This window comes from Cucurbita pepo, chromosome LG13, assembly GCF_002806865.2.
Source record: "Cucurbita pepo subsp. pepo cultivar mu-cu-16 chromosome LG13, ASM280686v2, whole genome shotgun sequence".
Classification (NCBI taxonomy): Eukaryota; Viridiplantae; Streptophyta; class Magnoliopsida; order Cucurbitales; family Cucurbitaceae; genus Cucurbita; species Cucurbita pepo.
The window spans coordinates 6,044,731-6,061,798 of record NC_036650.1 but is presented as its reverse complement, the minus strand read 5'-3'; the positions used below and the strand labels follow the sequence as shown (position 1 = coordinate 6,061,798).

Genomic DNA, 17,068 nt, shown 5'->3' with positions numbered 1-17,068 from the left:
ATAATTGAAGACAAATATTTAAGGTAAAAATAGGTGGAGAAGGGTATTAAATTAAAGGTAAATTTGATAATTTAAAATTTTAATAATGGATGTGAAATAAAATGAGGGAGTCAAATTGAAATTAAACAGAATCGCTAAAATTTCGGCTTGCATTTTGAAGCTGCAAAACGTGCAAGCAACAGAGCAAGGTGTTGTTCCTCACATTAATTGCTTTATAAAGCCGTTTATTAACGTTGCGTCTTTGGCTGGACTTCGGAAAATGAGCCTTGGACGTTACAAAAATACCCACAAAAAAGTTATTGCATTTAATTTAAATAATTAATTATAATTTTAATAAAATAATTAACTATAATTATTAAGAAATTTATTTTATTATTATTATTATTTAATGGAATAAATTTAGTAAGCAGTACATATCAAGTTACCTTAAATGAAATCAATGTTTATTTTTAAAATATACATTTATTTTTACATTATAGTGTTTATTTTTTAATAATTACTGTTTTTTTAAGTTAATCTTAATTAAATCAATAAATATTTTACAAACTAACCCTAATTTTATTATTTACTGAGATAGAAAAAAATTATAATCCAACTAAAAAAATGTCCCAAACTGACTAACCTAACTCACGAACTCGCATAATAAAATAATTATTAATTTTAAATCAGTGTTATTGACTATCATTTTTTTGTCAGCTAAATGAAGCAGTAGATGAAGATTATATTCTCCGTTCATACTCCCGATCCGCCCAAATGTTTCTAAGTTCTGCTTCACTTTATATATATAAATATATCTACGTATATATAATAATTGCTAGAAAAAACATATGTAATGAAAAAAAATTCCCCGTAAGAAATCTTTGTAAATAAATAATTTTTTTTACGAAGATAAAAATTAGAATAAGAGACGAAGACATGATGAAGTTTGACATCTCTATCCGTCCAAAAGATTTTTTTATATCAAATTCAAATAAGATTTTTTTTTAAATATAAAATTAATTTGGATCAAGAATCTAATACTAACTTACAATTCAAGCATACCAGTTGACTTGGACAAAACAAGCTAAATATATATATATATATATAAAACATTAGCTAATTAATCAATGTCTGTTTTTGAATTAATTTTTTATTTATAAATTCATGTGGCATAATAAATGCTAAATACAGTTTCTTCTTAAAATATTAATTAAAATAAAATATTATTTTAAAATATGAGAATGAGCTATATCTGACTTTTAATTTTAAAATATGGGGTTTAAATTACTTAAAAAAGTCAGCTCTAAAAATAAAATTTCAAACTTATTTTTATTATTTAGTATTGGTGTAAAATGACATAAAATATTATTCACATGTCATAATAAAATTGAATAATAAAGAAAATTAATATTAAAAAAAGAAAGGGACAAAAAAGCCTTAATTATAATAATTTATAAAAATAAAAAAAAAGAAATGGATGAAAATGTGAAAGATAAACTAAATTAATGAAAATTACTATTGTCCATTTGATTTTAAAACTTCTCTAATATATTTGAATGTTCGTATTTAATTAAGTCTTATAAATCTCTTTAATTATAAAATATGTTTAATATATAAATTATTCTAAAAAAGTACAATTGGGCCTAACAGTATTCCTACTTGGCCCAATTTATTTAGGCCCAAATAAAGCCCAATTCAGTTCGATGGTCCACTTTCACAAACCGAGACCACTGGTTCGGTTTATGGGTTTAGAAGAAAAAACCCGAAAAAATCCGATAATTTTAAGAATTAATTAGAAAATAAGAAAACAAGAAAGCTGGAGAAGCCAGAAGTTGGAGTGAAGCCCAAGCCATCAATAGCTATACTATAAACCAGTGCGTCGCTCGTTTCCCGCATTCTTCTCTGCGATTCAACTCCCTCTTCTCTCAGGTTTGGATTTAATCTTTTCTTCAAAAGTTCAGTTCATTTTGTATCTGTGATTGTTTACGATTAGGGTTTTGGATTGGGATTGTGTTTTCTTTGATTTTGATTTCGGTATGAACATTTCCGATCGTCCTGGCTGACAATTATTTTCCTTCCTTTTTTCATGTCACAGATTCTTATAATTTGATCGGGGAAAGCTTGAGTTTCGGACCTGATGTCGGTGCGTTTCTCTTCTTAGCATTTAGTTGGTTGGATTGCACCTTTTCATTTTTCTTTATTTATTCTTACCCTNTTAGTTCATGCATTTTAATAATGGAATATTATTGTAGATCTTTGAGTATAATGGAAGTGCTGTTGTTGCGATGGTGGGGAAGAATTGCTTTGCCATTGCTAGTGATCGTAGGCTTGGTGTTCAACTGCAGACTATTGCCACAGATTTCCAGAAAATTTACAGGATTCATGATAAGCTGTTTCTCGGCCTTTCGGGCCTGGGTACCGATGCTCAGACAATGTATGTTTTCCGTGGTAGAATCGTTTTTTTGGTTTAATTTACCATTTCTTAATTCCTTCTGCCCTTGGAATGAAGGTATCAACGGCTTGTCTATCAGCACAAACTGTACCAACTTCGAGAAGAGAGGGACATGAAGCCGGAGACATTTGCTAGCCTTGTCTCAGCTCGTCTTTATGAGAAAAGGTTGGACACCTACTTAATTTTTATTTTCCCTCTTTTTCAGCGGTTTTAATCATGCATATTCTCTATTTTTCGGCCTTGACACGAAAACATGGTCGAGATTTCTTTTGGATTTTTATAGCTTCTTTTGTGTGTTTTTTCCGTCTACCAATGTGATTATTTTCTGTTGGTGGAAGATTGTGAGCTGATTTGATAGAGATGTTGCGTTGCACTAGGAAACACTTGAGAGTTTATGACATGTGAACCTTTGATGCAGCACAGCACAGATATGCAGTCAAACCTGTTATGGAATTGATATATGTTAAACTGACATGCAAGATATTTTATACTTTATTTAAAATACGGTTACAAGTTGAATTGCTGTATAGTTGAAATGTGGATAAACTAAAGAACTGTATTGGATTAAGTGTCTCCGTCTCAAGATAGTTCCTAGTCTCTCTCCTAACTTTTGGAGGAAACGTAAACTGTTTTGGGATAATCAAAACGAAAGTGAAATGGTAGAGTTAACCTTTCCTCTCATTAGTTTGTAAGTAATCTTTTATTGCATGACATGAATATACCGAAAGCTTAAGCACTATTTCCAAGATTCAAATGCTTGAAATTTGATCTTCTCAATTTTAATGAGTGGACCTTGGTACCGACACTAAACTGTTGTCTCAATTACGCTCTTTGTAGAACTGACCATGATGAAGTCATGTTATAATTGGATTGGAAAGTAGTATTGCCCTGATTTTCATTTTTTTGTTCTATAGTCTTAGTTGGTAATCCATGGATAGAGATGTACAAGGGTCGAGTTTATAATTTTTTTTGTAAGAGGTTGAGTTTTATGGCTGTTATTTGGCCTTTTTTTAGCTCGGATTAAAATCTCATGTATCAATTTTCTTATTTTTAGGTTTGGTCCATACTTCTGTCAACCTGTAATTGCTGGATTGAGTGATGAAGACAAACCCTTCATTTGCACGATGGATTCCATTGGGGCTAAGTGAGTTCTCTCTCTCTTTTTTTTTTTTCTTTCTTTGTCTAATTCCCAACTTCTTTATTTTATTGGATTTGAATTTCTGCTTAAATCATTTATATGGCTTTCTTCATTTTTGTTTGAAATGTGCATCAAACTTGAAGTTGCATCCTCTGCAACACGTTGTAATGAAATCTGATTTTTGGGACAAATATTTTTCTAGATTTAGGACAATTAATGCAAAACTAATACGTTGTCAAATTCATTGTCCCAGAGAGCTTGCTAAGGATTTTGTTGTTTCTGGCACTGCATCAGAGTCCCTTTATGGTGCTTGTGAGGCGATGTTTAAACCTGACATGGTATGTTGGTCTAATCCATTTGCCTATGCTTTGTATTTGTCACTGGGATTCTAAGTTTCTTTGCATTGAGAAAGAAATTGATTTTAGTTGCCTGTTCGCTTAATCTTTTCGATTTAACAATCTACCATCTCCATAGGAGTGTTAGTGTTTTGGGTCAGGTCAATTTGTTGACCAGATGGATACTGACAGTTGAATGTAAGATATCTAAAATAACTTGTTAGTCAGTTCAGTTCAGTGTTGGAATCATAGAAGAAGGATTAAGTGTATACCCATAAAAGGAAGAGGTAGAGAAATTAGTGCATGTCTGTGGTAGAGGGAAAGAGAATAGAAAAGTAAAGTATAAAAGAAATGATAATTCAATTAGAAACGTTCACCAATCACTATCTTTGATACTTGAAGGACAAATTAGGTATGTTAAAACTGTGTCTTCCTGTTGGAATTGGAAAATCAGACATAATCATTGAACAAAGGGATTGATAAATCCCATGGATTGAATTTTTACAAAAGAGGACGAAACATGAAGATAATTGTTTGGTTATGGATAGTCACTCCATGGACTGATGAACGCATGAAGTGATGTAAAAATCTGACTATTGTGGTTTCTGAAGAGGAGATGGCCAACAAGAGGACTTCTCTGAGTAAGAGTGATTGAAGATTAAGACACATATATAGAAGTGGCGCTGTGGTCTTGACAGTTGAAAATATTGAAAACTTAAACCGACTACCTTATGGGTTTTTTTTTTTTTTTTTTTAGATCTGGAAAAACCAAAATTAAGTTAACCAACAGACCTTTCTTTAAATTAACTTACAATTTTTGTTACAGTCAGCTTCCTTAGTTCATTGGGTGTGACTTTGCGCCCTTAATTATCCAGTTGTGAGGTATTGGTTCTGAAAAACAAATCCAAGTCTTGCTGTTTTGGATTTGTAATTGAACATCTCTTGTTAGAATGAATAGCCACTGTAGTTTCTTTTACCTGATTGTGCCAAGAGCTCCGCATGATGTTCAAAATTTTCCTCTTGATAGACAGCCTAAAATATTCTTGTTGGGTTAAAAAAATTCCCGCCTTAATTCTTTTGTGAAATCTTAACCATATAGTTAACTCTGTCGATTCAATTTTGTAATGACCAGGAACCAGAGGAATTATTTGAAACCATCTCTCAAGCGCTGCTGTCTTCTGTTGATCGTGACTGTTTGAGTGGATGGGGAGGGCATGTCTATGTTGTGTAAGCCACTTATTCTTAATTCTCGGTTTTTAATGGTTGATATATCTCTCTGGATAGCTTATTGGTGTGTGTGTGTGTTTTTCTAAGAAGTGGTTTGTTGTGAATTGTGATTATTATGGTTCACGTTACCTTGGATGAAATAATAATATTTGTAGCAGAATATTACCTTAATACACCGTTTCTTATAAAAAAAAATAGTAGTAATAATAATGATGATAATACTTTTAACAAAACCTGTCATATGGGGAAATATGTACAATTTATTAACTGTTTTAGAGGTATGTTGGTTTCCTATTTTTTAAAATTATGCTTGTTTTCTTAGCCGTTATTTTATTTTATTTATTATTATTATTATTTTTTTTTTGTAAGATTTCACAGAAAAACAGAGGTATGAGGGTTTCCTGTTAAAAATTACATTTTCTAGTTTTAAAAATTTTGCTTGGGTTCTGAAAACATTTCAGAAAACTATTTTAATTTTTAAAAACTGAAAACCAAAAGCAAAGTAAGTATCAAACAGACCTTACCTCTCTATTTACATTTCCAATCTTTATGATGTGTTGCATGTAATTTTCAAATGCACCTCTACTGGTTTATGCTCTATTGTTTGTTATTTTCTCTGGTTAAGAATTTAAACCATTATGGTGTAAGGCAAATTAATAATAATAATAGTAATTATAATAATAAAACAATAATCTAATCTGTGGTTGCTCCCTGATAATTGGATCAACATTCCAAAAGTATCTTTTACATGTACTGAATTTTTAGGAACGGCCCTTCACAATGGTAAGATATTGTCCACTTTGAGTATAAGCTTTCCCAATGGAGATAATGTCCTTTTCACTTATATATCAATAATCTTCTACTTGATTAGCTAATATGGACTCCCAACATTTTATTCTTTTACCTTTTTCCTGTCTTCTATATATTTGTGATTCAAATTATCTTATAATGTATCTTTGTTGCAGTACGCCAACTGAAGTAAAAGAACGAATTTTGAAGGGGCGCATGGATTGATCTTTCTTCTGATGTTTGAAAGATGATTTGTTTCATGATTACTTCCAATTAGGCTGCAGCCCAGGGCAACAAAGTTCGTGAGTGAAATGCAATAGACTTTCATGCTAGGCTGGAACTTGTAATGTGCTCTATATATATTTGACATGGAGTTGGCTTTATCTAGAACACACATGAGACAATTTTTATGAAACGAAATGTGCCTTTTGGTTCCAAAAATGATCAATTTAGATTCCAAAATTTCCATTATTATATTGTCTTATCCATCTCTTGAATCAGTTCTTGTGCGGCCTCCGTTGTGAATAGAGGTTTTCAGCAAAGCGAGGCCGTCGTGGAACCGCCAAGAGGCAAGGTAAGAAATGGCTGTAAAATAATATTTGCTTGTAAGATACAGCTTACCATTTCTTTGCACAAAACCTGCCTTCTCTACCAAGAAAACTTATGACCCCTAGAATATGGAAATGTCCATGAGAGTTAGTTTCTAGGTTGCCTTTTATGTAAGTTGTCTCGCATTGAAGTAACCAGGCATTTTATCCAACCTCATATATCCTAATCCATGGCTCATGTTGCACTGTTCTCAAAGATTTTTATCCTTTGTAATGGGAGAGCAAGAGGATAAGCAGCAGCTCCCCCAAAGGATTTCCCTTGGTTATGTGGAACAGGTGAACTCAGATTTGATCATGGCCTTGGCAATGCAACAGCAGGAGCATGAGATGGCCTATACGACGCTTGGGACCATCGAAAGTGATAGCGACGAAGACGAAGACGAAAGGTCTGATTCCAATAGCAACAATGGTCTCGACACCAATGCCTCCTTGCAAAGCCAATTTCTTGCAGATGATGAGGAGACTAATGAAAACGAAGATATGGCTGAAGATGATGACGAGGGATATGAGGATTTTGATTTCGATGAGCTAACATATGAAGAGTTGATTGCATTAGGGGAGCTGATTGGAGAAGAAAAGAGAGGGTTACCGTTGAACGAAATACCTTCATGCTTGCACTCGAGCAAGTTTCAAAGCATTGAAAATACAAGCGGTATAGATCGGTGTGTGATTTGCCAAGTTGAATATGAGGATGGTGAAGACTTGGCTGCCCTTCCTTGTGAGCATCCTTACCATTCAGAGTGTATAGTAAAATGGGTTCAAATCAAAAGGGTTTGTCCAATATGTGGCACAGAAGTTTCTTCACCCCACAAGGCTTCTAAAAATGCATAATCTCTTACAAAATTGTGACATTTCTAATGGCAAAAGGGGAAGGGTTAGATAAATGTTCTTATACTTATAGTTATGTAAAATCTGTCACAATGTTACGTATTCATCTAGGTTCCAAATAAAAGTGGTCGATCTTGACCCTTGAACATTAACATTGAGTCGTTCATAAAGTCTAGGGCATATAGTTATGATTATTGGTAGACAAGAAATAATAACACTTTTACACGATTCGCAATTACCCGTTGATCTAGTCTACTTTAAACATAAACTTTTTGATGATTTCGTACTAACGAAAAACGCCGTCGTTTCAATATTATGCTCAAACTATAGTAGGATATGGATAATTTAATGTAAGAAGATAAGGCATGGTTGAATAAAGAAACGAGAAAGATCGGAGCGGCGCCGCCCTTAGAGTAAGGGTTTGGGGGTTTAGGGTTTAGTGGAAGAAACAAAAGGGAGAGTGCAATTAACTTGGACAGAATTTAAGAGAGAGAGAGAGAGGAAAAGTGAAAGACATGGGTGCGGTGTGGACCATATGCTTGTCTGCTCTGGAACACAACTGGATGCGATCCAACCGCTACCTTCGTAACACCCAAGTTTCAGCTTTTCACATTACTTTATATTTTATTTTATTTTATTTTAAATGCATAAATTAATAAATTTAAAAATTAAAAAAAAAAACTTTCAAATTTTATATTTTATTTAATTTGAAAGGATATATTAATAAAAAAAAAATACTTTCAAATTTTATATTTTTATTTAATTTGAAAGGATATATTAATAAATAAATAAAAACTTTCAAATGTTATATTTTTATTTAATTGGAAAGGATAAATTAATAAAAAAAATATAATTTCAAATTTTATATTTTTATTTAATTGGAAAGGATAAATTAATAAAAAAGTACTTTCCAATTTTATATTTTATCGAATATATTTAAACCTTAATGTTAATTTTGGAGGAAACCTATGGTTTATTTCAAAAAATTTTAAATTTAAAAAAAAAAAGTCTTGCAATAATATATTTAAAATTTTAATAGCAACATCTTGAAAAAAAATTTAAATTTTTTTTTTTTATTATCATGGATATATAGAATAAAACTGTTTATTGATATTTCATAAACAAATTAACACTTAATACAATTATTCTATGAACTTGTTGTTTGAGATCTAAGCCAACCGAGTGGATCGTTGTTTCTATCTTGTTGGAGTTTGAAATCAATGCAATTTAACTTGTTCAGTGAAAATAAAATGTTAAATCACGACCTATTTTAAGGACTTTTAAATTCTTCGACGAAACAGACATTTGTGATTCCCAACACATGTGGCAAGCAACTCGGGCTTAATCCTCGTGTATGGTTTTTAGATGTGATTGATGTGATGACACCTAGTTTTAGCACCTAATAATGATTCTTCAAGCTTTTAATGAAAATAGACCATTTTAACAACGAAGTCCAATCAATTGTTGACGAAACTTAAGCTTATCATCATCAACGACTAGTATCACGATCTTAGAAGATATTAAAAAAGAAAAAAAAAACTAAAAATTCATTTTTTATTTTATTTTATCTGAAATATAGTCCAAAAATGTTATTTTTAATTCTAATATTTATAGCTTTACTATTTTTAATTCTAATAAAGTTGTGAGGGCTGATCGACAACTTTGGGCATGCGCAGATATAAATAAATTATAAATAAATAAAATAAATTAATTTAAAAAAACTTTTTTTTTTTTTTTTACTCATAAGCGTGTGGCAGAAATAGTGCAAATAAAATAATTTTAGTTGCTTTCCAAAGCTTTTATTTATTTATTTATTTAAGAAAAGGACATAAAAAAAAAAAAAAAAACAGTCAAGATGCATGCATTTACATGCATAATTTTATTTTTGTGTCCTTTATTTATTTATTTATTTATTTATTATTATTATTATTATTATTTAATTTTCTCGTTTCTTATACCTTCCAAACGTCCCGTCATTTTCGTTCATAGAGGTGTCAACTGGACAGAACAGGAACGAGGAGGGCTATTCTTGTCTTTTCCTACCTAAAATTCCAATTCACCAAAACATTAACTCAAATTCAATATTTTGATAAAGACACTTTTTTTAAAAAAAAAAGTAAATAATAAATAATATATATATATATATATATATATATATATATATATATATATATATATATATATTATTGTGGATACAAATACACACTTTTTTAATTAAAAAAATTAAACTATTATTTAAGAATTTTTATCATCAGTTTTTTATTTTATTAAATTGTACCTTAAATGTAAATAAATATTATAAATTTTAACGCATATTTTGCATTGCAATTGGTAGGATTTAAATAAATATAATATTAGCGTTATTTTTAAAATTGAAATGAAAAATAATTTTTGTGTAATTTCTTTTTTCCTTATAACAAAAATAAAAATAATATTTAAATTTTTTGGAATATAATTCAAGTTGACTATATTTTTAGATGGGAAGAATATAGGCTTTCATAATATTCATAAAAACTAAATGGAGAATATTTCTATTTTTTTTTTAAGTCAGAGTTTAAAGAAAATTACTATTTTGGTCACGACGGTTCGACATGGAATTAAAAAGGTAGTCTTTAATAGACGTTGCAAGACTGGAGATGATGGAAAACCTTCCATAATAGACGTGTTTTAAAACAGTGAGGCTAACGACGATCTTAACGAGCCAAAATGGATAATATTTACTAACAATGGACACTAGACATTATGCCAGCAAGAACATTGGACTCTCCAAGGGGGAGAATTGTTAGATTCCACGATGATGAGTTCCCAAGGGACAGATTGTTAGAACCCACATCGATTAAAGAGAGAAACAAAGTACTTTCGTATTCAATATATCAAAACAAACAATATCTATTAGCGATAAACTTGAATTATTACACCTCGTATGTTTATAAAATTAGGTTAGGATTGGAAGTAGGTTTGAAAATGGGGCGGCGCCACCATTGAAAACCATGCTCACGGTTATCCTTTTCACCCAACAAATCAACTTAATTAAACACACGTATTTCTCGAAAAAAAAACAAATATAAATATTCTTTTTTTTTTTTTAAACGAAAAAAGCTTGAACACACACAGACCATCAACGCTTAAAAAGACATCTTGTGGGGTCCACCAAGTCTGTTGACTTTATAACCATATTCCTACAGGACAAAAAGGTTACTTAGGCAACAAGTTAGACACGTGTAATTAATTTAGAGTTAAAATATCCAAATATTTATTTTAGATTGTTTTTATTCTCGTTTATAAAATTTATTTATACAACAAACATTATTTTTAAAAATATTCATAAATTTTAAAAATAATATTAATACCTTCAAAACTTTTTATATTAAAAAATATTAAAGTTTTATGTTATTAGGATTCTGACAAAAAATAAAGGTATTTTTTAACTTTTAAAAAAGTTTGAATTTTTATTTTATTTTTTAACTTTAATAAAAATTTAAAAATTCGAAAGTACTTGTAAAATAAAATATCATCGAATAAAAAAATTAAAAGTATTATTTAAATTTTTAGAAGTTAATATTTAAAAATACTAATTCATAAAATAGTTGATTCAGAAACTAAACATAGGACAATGCATTAAAAAAATTATTAAATAAATAAAACTTTATCGAGTAAATTAATAGATTCCACTTTATTAGTTGCGAGAATTTAATTTGATAATTTTGTCAAAATGAATTTTTTTTAATTGGTCAAACATTATTAATTACTAATATTTATAAAATTTTTTTTAAAAAAAAACATCGATAGAGATGAATGTGAGGTTCGAGGAAAGCCGGGAACACAGTAGAATGACGGCAGATGGTGATGAAAAATGGGTACGCTGACGTGTACACCAAATCCACCGTTAAAAAAAGTGGGCTCAATATCCAATAAGCTACAAACGACATTCAACCCCGCGATTTATGGGAATTCCACGGCGATTTTTTAGTCCAACTAATAAAGTATTTCAATTATTATTTCCCATATTCTTCTTCATGGTCCATGGGCGGCTCGAGGTATTAACCGGCCAAATTTTATTCTCAATATTAATTAATTAATTAATTATATATATATATATATATATATATATATATATATTTATAAACTAAAATTGAAAGGAAAAAAAGAACTATGGAAAATTATAAAATTTAAGATATGAAATGATTAAATAAAAAGATTCTACAAATTATTTAATTAATGCGAATATTATATATATATATATATTAAAAAAAAGAGAGAGAATATCGGCTGATTTTATTTTTTAATTAATAAAAATATAGATCACGCAAATTTTCCCTTGGTTGTGTGAGGCGAGTGATGGAATCTGCAGTGTTCTGCTGGCGCTTTAATCCAAAACAATGTGCGTAAGCGATGACAAAATCACCTGCATGCGTGTCCATTGGTCACGCATGCACTTCACGTCCTCATCCGCCACGTGTTTAAGGCGGCGCTTGTTTTCTCTCGTCGACAATCAAATGCATTATATACCACGTGTTTTCCCCCCTACTCTCTGCCACGTGTCCCTCGCCCGACTCCTATAAATAGCCATCCCATCTCTTGTTTCCATGTTTGAACCGCCGACGAAGCTCATAATTTTCACTCGAGACAAATAATTTACCGGACACCGGAGAAATCAGAGAGGTTTTTTAGAGAATCAGAAAATGACGGCCGAGTTGACTCAGTTGCCGCCCGGTTTCCGGTTCCATCCGACCGATGAGGAGCTGGTTATGCACTATCTCTGCCGGAGATGTGCGTCGCAGCCGATTGCCGTTCCGATCATCGCTGAGATCGATCTCTATAAATTCAATCCTTGGGAACTTCCAGGTAACTGACTCGAAAATTTGGATGAGAAATTTATTCCGATCTTGATTGTTACCGTCGATTCATTTCTCCGGTTCGGTTTTACAGAACTGGCTTTGCACGGAGAGAAAGAGTGGTATTTCTTTTCTCCTAGAGACCGGAAATACCCGAACGGTTCGCGGCCGAACCGGGCCGCCGGTTCGGGTTATTGGAAGGCGACTGGAGCCGACAAGCCGATCGGACAACCCAAACCGGTTGGAATCAAGAAGGCGTTGGTGTTCTACGCCGGAAAAGCACCGAGAGGGGAGAAAACCAACTGGATTATGCACGAGTACCGACTCGCCGGCGTGGACCGGTCGGCTCGCAACAAGAGCAGTCTTCGGGTAATTTTCGTCGAACAAATTTTTAGGGCTTTTTTTTTTTTTTTTTTTTTTTTTTTATTANAATATCTGAATCAACGGTTGTGATTTTGCAGCTTGACGATTGGGTTCTTTGCCGGATTTACAACAAGAAAGGCGTAATCGAGAAGCGACATCCGATCGCCGTCAATCAAAACACGGACGGGTTCGAAGAGGAAGACAAGAAGCCGACGATTCTCGCCAATCAGTACGGCGGCGATGCGTTCCTTCCGGCAGCGACGGAGGCGCCGGCGTCGGTGAGCGATTACATACATTTCGAGACATCGGATTCAATACCGCGATTGAACACGGATTCGAGCTGTTCGGAGCATGTGGTGTCGCCGGAGTTCACGACGAGCGAAGTTCAGAGCGAGCCAAAATGGAAGGAAATGGAAAATGCCTTTAATTTTCGATATAATTACATTGATACCTCACTGGACCATGAATTCGCAACGCAGTTTCAGAGCGGGAATCAGATGTCGCCGCTACAGGATATGTTCATGTACCTGCAGAAACCCTTTTGAATTACCGCCGTCTGATTCTCATTTTTCAACATCCATCATAAAGTCGTTCTTTGAATCTTAGAACTCACTGACAGTCGTTGATGTTCGCTCAATCCGACGGTCGCACGAGACTGGAGTCTGTGAGTGCGCCACGTATAGAGGAGAAAAATATAGAATACGGGGACAGACAGACTGGAGATATTTATTGTAGAAAGGGAGGTCGATTGTGGGGTCCACTTGTGGATTTAGATCGGACGGGCGACGTTTAATCTGACATTGCTCGTTACAATTGGCTGTATAATATACACCATATATAAATGAAATATGGCTGTGTAGTCCACCAAGTTGAACATTTAATTTCTTTCCATTTACCATATTAAAATCTTGAATTAAATTATGGAGAATTTTTATTTTTATTTTTATTTTTATTCATAAATTAGATAATTTTTTCAATTAAACTTCACAAAAATAGGCGAAAAAAAGTCATTTAAGTTCATTTTAAATTTTGTTTTTTAACCTTAAATTTAAATAATTTTAAAAATATAAAAGCTTGCAAAACATAAATAATCATTAATTAATACATCTTTCATATAATTGTACAACGTTTGGTATAGTATTAAATCACACGTTTTTAGTGTTGACGTTTTCAGATTAATAGTAAATAATTAATATTAATTAATATATACTTATCTTTTAAATTACACGTTTTTAGTGTTGATGATCTCAAATTATGATTTAAAAAATTCAAGATCTTAAATTTCAGAATTCAAACCTCTTAATGTCAATAATTGCGGCAAAACGAGAGATCCTAGAGATAATAATAATTCATAAAAAATAAAAAGCAAAAATCTTAAAGGACTTGCTCCGAATAAGGTGTGGGAAATCTCCGTTTAAATAGGAAATAAGTGAGTAAAACGTTCCCTTTATTAGTTAAACAAGTATGGAGACGGAGTGTGAGATCTCACATCGGTTGGAGACTGGAACGAAACATTCCTTATAAGGATGTAAAAACTTCTCCCTAATAGACGTTTTTTAAAACCTTGAGGGAAAACATGAAAGGAAAAGCTCAAAGATGACAATATCTACTAGTTGTAGACTTGGATTGTTACACAAAGATTATATACCGCATCCCAACAAGCTCAAAAAGGCCAATATCTACTAGTTGTAGACTTGGACTATTACACGAAGATTATATACCGCATCCCCAACAAGTTCAAAGAGGACAATATCTACTAGTTGTATATTTGGACTGTTACACGAAGATTATATACCGCATCTGCCCAACAAACTCAAAGAAGAAAATATCTACTAGTTGTAGACTTGGCCTGTTACACAAAGATTATATGCCGCATCCCCTATAAGCTCAAAGAGACAATATCTACTAGTTGTAGACTTGGACTGTTACACGAAGATTATATACCGGATCCCCAACAAGTTCAAAGAAGAAAATATCTACTAGTTGTAGACTTGGACTGTTACACGAAGGCTATATACCGCATCCCCAACTTTATTCCTTTACTTCCCCGCCCCACGCCCCACCCGACCCCATCTTTAGTAGAAGGCATTATCCAACCAACTGATCCATGCTTATCTAGAAGCATACAATTCTTTCTTATTTTCGATGAAAGTTGAATAAAAAATCGCCAACCCTTGGGTGAAGAAAAAAGTATTGTAAAGCTCAATAATGCAATAAACAAATTCAGCACGCATGAGGTGGTTGTGGACAAACTACTGTTAAAGATAAGCATGTGCCGAAATATTGGAAGTGAACCAGTCCAACAAGATCAAATAAATGCTTTAAATGTTATCTAACCTTTTCTTCAAGACTTTCAAAGCTCCAAATATTACATTTCCTTCCCATACAAAGAACATCAATGTCAGCATTTACTTTTAGCACCAAAAGCTGGAAGTCAAATGAAGAATATGTTCACATTCTCTACAGTTCATACCTAATCCATGCACACGGGCGCGACAGATGGTTGGTGAACAAAACGCCCTAACACGTTACAAAATCTCGCTTCACGAAAACTACTGTGCAGCAGCGACAAGTGCAGATCTAGCTCGAGTAAAAGATGAGATGAGCGATCCGAGTTGTAACTTGTCATTGCATCCGAAACTCATCCTGTACCTACAAATAGCACCCACTCAAACTGGTTAATTCAGTAACAGATTAAAAAACATAACATACACACAATTGATCGAGTTAAGAAATCTCATGGGCGCAAATATGGACTTCTATAGCTTTATTTCCAGCCCAAACCCACCACTAGCATATATTGTCTTCTTTGAGGTTTCCTTTTCGAGCTTCCCTTAAAGGTTTTTAAAACGCGTCTGGAGAGACCCAAAAGGGTAAGTCCAAAGAGGACAATATTTGCTAACGGTGGATTTAGGTTGTTACATTCATACTCGTTAAAAAGGTGTCATGACAAGTCATTATCTCCCGGTCTTCGAAAACTTTAAAATCTAATATGTTCCATTGATAAGTGGGATAAATTCACTGTACAGTTGGGTGAGGTTACAGCTTACAAACAATGCAAGTATATGCTAATTAGCCAAGTCTTTTTCAACTAATGAGATCATTGATTCATGTTCAAAGCTTTGTTAGAAATAATTCTGTGTTAGGTCCAGCAGTTGACCATGCTTTTTCAAACTGAAAAGATAAGATCAGAAGATAACACCAAATCATATGATAGAATGTCCTTCATGTTTATCCATAAAGAAAACTGCAGCATAATTCTATGATAGTGCACGTAAAGGGAATACAGCTGGAGAAGTGTTTTCAGCTTGAGAAAGAATGTTTTAGAAGTTGGATAGGAAAACTAAGATTCCCTTGTCCTTTTCTACTTATATGTCAAAATCCTCGTTTAACTTACTAAGCTCTTCCTTATCCAAATGATGATGATAATAATAATAAACCAAAATTTTTAAACCTTCTGGTTTACTTATTGTCGAATATATGCGTATGTTGAACATCGACATCAAAAAGTCGAGTATCTTTCAATGTTTGTTCAAGTTGACGACGGTGTCCATTATTTTGCAGATCATATATATTTTAATATAATAAAATAATAAAATTTAACGAGAAATTATACGAGTAGAAAGATCGATGCATACTCTATGTCAGCCAGATCATTAATCAACTGAACTCTGACATCCGATGGCATCTTGATCTTGAAAACAAACCTACATAAATTGAGCAGAGAGGAAAGTCAAGCACAAATCATCACTTAGAAATGATACAAAATAAGAAAAAGCACTCACAGAGTGACTTCTCTCACTATATCAACCAAAGCCAATCCTTTTCTGGTCTTTATTTCATATATTCCTGTAAACGAGATAGGTAGAAATAAATAAAACTGGCAAAACACATCAAAATAAATGGAAAGCTCCAAAGAAAACCAATTACGCTTAAAACTGTCAGAAAATGGTTCATTCAGCAGCCAAAAGGATATTTGCTCTATGTCTTTAGGCAATGGATTTCCTGTGCAGAGATAGACAGCTTCTTCGGTAATATGCTGGGAAGCCATATGCGTTGACTACGTAAAAAAGACAAAATTTCAAAAAAGTCATCAGGTTCACAAAGTAACAACTAATGAATTAAATAACATGTGTAACTGTCATCTATTGATCTATGAGTTGCAACAGAATGTTGCACGAGGCATTGATTTTAAGGGTACACAATGGTCAAAATTCCAAAACATGCTGATTGCTGTGCGAGGTTTAAGGCCTTTCTTATTCATAGTTTGATCATTTCTCATAGTACTAACAGAAGAAAAGAACTGAAAATGGTTAGTATATATTTGAATTACTTTCTTCTTTTCTCTGTTGCTGAAATCACAGCTCAATTCTGTGAGACTTCAACACATGAAATATTGAGAAAACTAGATAAAGTTAAACCCTTGAAACTTCCTGATATGAACTAAAACCACCACACAAAAAAAAAAAAAAAAAAAAAAAAAAAAAAAAAAAAAAAAAAAAAAAAAAAAAAAA

At 32.4% G+C, this 17,068-nt stretch overlaps 4 protein-coding genes across 5 annotated transcripts in view; 3 read left to right on the top strand and 1 right to left on the bottom strand.

Annotated features, from left to right (window-relative positions):
• Positions 1-1,766: 1,766 nt before the first annotated feature.
• LOC111809277 (proteasome subunit beta type-3-A) lies at positions 1,767-6,391 on the top strand. Its single transcript, XM_023695719.1, has 8 exons — positions 1,767-1,908; positions 2,075-2,122; positions 2,232-2,413; positions 2,489-2,596; positions 3,486-3,575; positions 3,823-3,907; positions 5,037-5,131; positions 6,097-6,391. The coding sequence occupies exons 2-8, from the start codon at positions 2,117-2,119 to the stop codon at positions 6,143-6,145; spliced, it is 615 nt and encodes a 204-aa protein (XP_023551487.1). The 5' UTR covers positions 1,767-1,908; positions 2,075-2,116; the 3' UTR covers positions 6,146-6,391.
• Positions 6,392-6,423: 32 nt separating this feature from the next.
• On the top strand, positions 6,424-7,591 carry LOC111809276 (E3 ubiquitin ligase BIG BROTHER-related-like). Its single transcript, XM_023695717.1, has 2 exons — positions 6,424-6,494; positions 6,726-7,591. Exon 2 carries the CDS (start codon positions 6,742-6,744, stop codon positions 7,357-7,359), a length of 618 nt encoding a protein of 205 aa, XP_023551485.1. The 5' UTR covers positions 6,424-6,494; positions 6,726-6,741; the 3' UTR covers positions 7,360-7,591.
• A 4,094-nt stretch (positions 7,592-11,685) lies between these two features.
• On the top strand, positions 11,686-13,452 carry LOC111808051 (NAC domain-containing protein 2-like). Its single transcript, XM_023693830.1, has 3 exons — positions 11,686-12,201; positions 12,286-12,560; positions 12,653-13,452. The coding sequence occupies exons 1-3, from the start codon at positions 12,039-12,041 to the stop codon at positions 13,097-13,099; spliced, it is 885 nt and encodes a 294-aa protein (XP_023549598.1). The 5' UTR covers positions 11,686-12,038; the 3' UTR covers positions 13,100-13,452.
• A 1,340-nt stretch (positions 13,453-14,792) lies between these two features.
• LOC111808767 (replication factor C subunit 3-like) overlaps positions 14,793-17,068 on the bottom strand; it is an 8,923-nt gene continuing 6,647 nt past the window's right edge. Inside the window, exons 8-10 of one of the 2 annotated variants that reach the window (XR_002817128.1) lie at positions 16,193-16,261; positions 15,028-15,206; positions 14,796-14,931 (exon numbers count right to left, since the gene is read on the bottom strand). Coding sequence is in view for 1 of the 2 variants with exons in the window: in XM_023694931.1 (XP_023550699.1) it covers positions 15,107-15,206; positions 16,193-16,261 (169 nt within the window). In the remaining variant the exon portion in view is untranslated. Of the gene's footprint in view, positions 15,207-16,192; positions 16,262-17,068 lie in introns of both variants that reach the window. The other variant, XM_023694931.1, reaches the window with a different exon arrangement.

Excerpts from the sequence above, each read along its gene's own strand:
- LOC111809277 (XM_023695719.1), top strand. Across the intron at positions 2,597-3,485 it reads GCTCGTCTTTATGAGAAAAG|GTTTGGTCCATACTTCTGTC; the intron begins GTTGGACACCTA and ends TCTTATTTTTAG. Across the intron at positions 3,576-3,822 it reads ATGGATTCCATTGGGGCTAA|AGAGCTTGCTAAGGATTTTG; the intron begins GTGAGTTCTCTC and ends TCATTGTCCCAG.
- LOC111808051 (XM_023693830.1), top strand. The coding sequence starts at position 12,039 with ATGACGGCCGAGTTGACTCAGTTGCCGCCCGGTTTCCGGTTCCATCCG. Across the intron at positions 12,202-12,285 it reads CAATCCTTGGGAACTTCCAG|AACTGGCTTTGCACGGAGAG; the intron begins GTAACTGACTCG and ends TCGGTTTTACAG. Across the intron at positions 12,561-12,652 it reads GCAACAAGAGCAGTCTTCGG|CTTGACGATTGGGTTCTTTG; the intron begins GTAATTTTCGTC and ends GTGATTTTGCAG.
- LOC111809276 (XM_023695717.1), top strand. The coding sequence starts at position 6,742 with ATGGGAGAGCAAGAGGATAAGCAGCAGCTCCCCCAAAGGATTTCCCTT.